This window comes from Atta cephalotes, assembly GCF_000143395.1.
Source record: "Atta cephalotes unplaced genomic scaffold scaffold00003, whole genome shotgun sequence".
Lineage (NCBI taxonomy): Eukaryota > Metazoa > Arthropoda > Insecta > Hymenoptera > Formicidae > Atta > Atta cephalotes.
In genome coordinates, this window is record NW_012130067.1 from 5,667,299 (window position 1) to 5,668,730 (window position 1,432).

The following is a 1,432-nucleotide window of genomic DNA, read 5'->3' on the forward strand; positions in this document are numbered from 1 at the left end:
AAAGATAAAAATTGATATTATGAGTACTTTATTAAATGATGTAGATATTTATTTATATTATTTGATTCAGTATAACATATTATTTTTATATAAATTATTATTATAAATTATTTCTAATTACATATTTGATAAAAAAACAATGCAATAATATAATTTTTTCATCTTGGTATTATATAATTATTACCGGATAGTAAATTTCGTATCATTTTTTTATCTCAATAAATATTCCGCGAAGGTAGATTAAAAATATGTGTCATTAATTCTTTAATGGTCGTTAAAAGGGTTTTTAATGGTCGCTGCTTAATTCCACACAATCGAACTTTCAGCGGGACGGAAATGAACTGCTAGTATGAATTTGTATAAACTTTTAATCCCTTCCATTAATTGGCTGGCACTCGATGAAATATCGATGGTAAATTAACGTTTATCTGCGATGTGGCAGCGCGATCGTATCGTACATCGGAAGTTTCGGTTTCGAAACATGATAATTAAGTTTAAGCGTGGCACTTGAAATCGGAAATACGAGACGAGTATGGGACGTTCGTCAGCGTTTAAATTAAATGGCATGTTCGAGATACTGTATTCATGGACTTTATCAATGAGCGAGTATGCAGATCGAAATAATTGATTGCTAGCCCGTTGCTATATTAAACCTTTATGAATATGCATCAAGTATTGACGAAATCTCATGTTTGAATTCTAACGTCTATTTGTGCTCTTACTTTCTCGTTCTCAGATAGCAAGAGAGAGAGAGAGAGAGAGAGAGAGAGAGAGAGAGAGAGAGAGATATGCATATCATGTGATTTGTAATATCATGACTGTGTAAAACGAAATATCATATTTCAGTTTATTCATAACTGTTATGATAAGGGATGGAAAATTTAATCAAGGATATTCAATTATCAGAAATTAAGCGTCGGAGATCTTGCAAGTTAGTCAGTATATTTATGACAATTTGCAGAATTTATTAATAAGAAAAGTATGGTTTTATAATTTATACATAATTAATTGCAAGTGAATATGTCAATCACATGAATATACTGCTTTATTTATAAAAGATGCCAGTTTTCGTTAAGATCCAAGATAAGTAACTGCTGACACGAATATAGACATCAGGATGTATCCTAGTTTCGCAACCTAATCCATAGGATAGAATGCCAATCAGCATCTGCTCCGATACTAGAGGCGCACCTAGATCACCCTGTAGACAGTAATATCATGATAGTTATAATCGCTGGAAGCTTTACTCGCGCTAATTGCTAGGAACCGAAGCGCTATATGATGGATTACAGCAATGGTATAGCACACAACATCTTGATATGTTTTTTTTAAATTTTAATCCTTTCTCTCTTTTTTTCTTTTAAAAATAATACTTCACATGTGTGTGTGTGTGTGTGTGTGTGTGTGTGTGTGTGTGTGTGTGTGTGTGTGT

General features: G+C 32.2%; 1 protein-coding gene across 1 annotated transcript in view; it reads right to left on the minus strand.

Moving 5' to 3' along the window:
- Positions 1-1,045: 1,045 nt before the first annotated feature.
- The window catches only part of LOC105625773 (trypsin-4-like), a 12,987-nt gene continuing 12,600 nt past the window's right edge, over positions 1,046-1,432 (minus strand). Inside the window, exon 5 of the mRNA XM_012207091.1 lies at positions 1,046-1,201. Within this exon, the coding sequence (XP_012062481.1) occupies positions 1,046-1,201 (156 nt within the window). The remainder of the gene's footprint in view (positions 1,202-1,432) is intronic.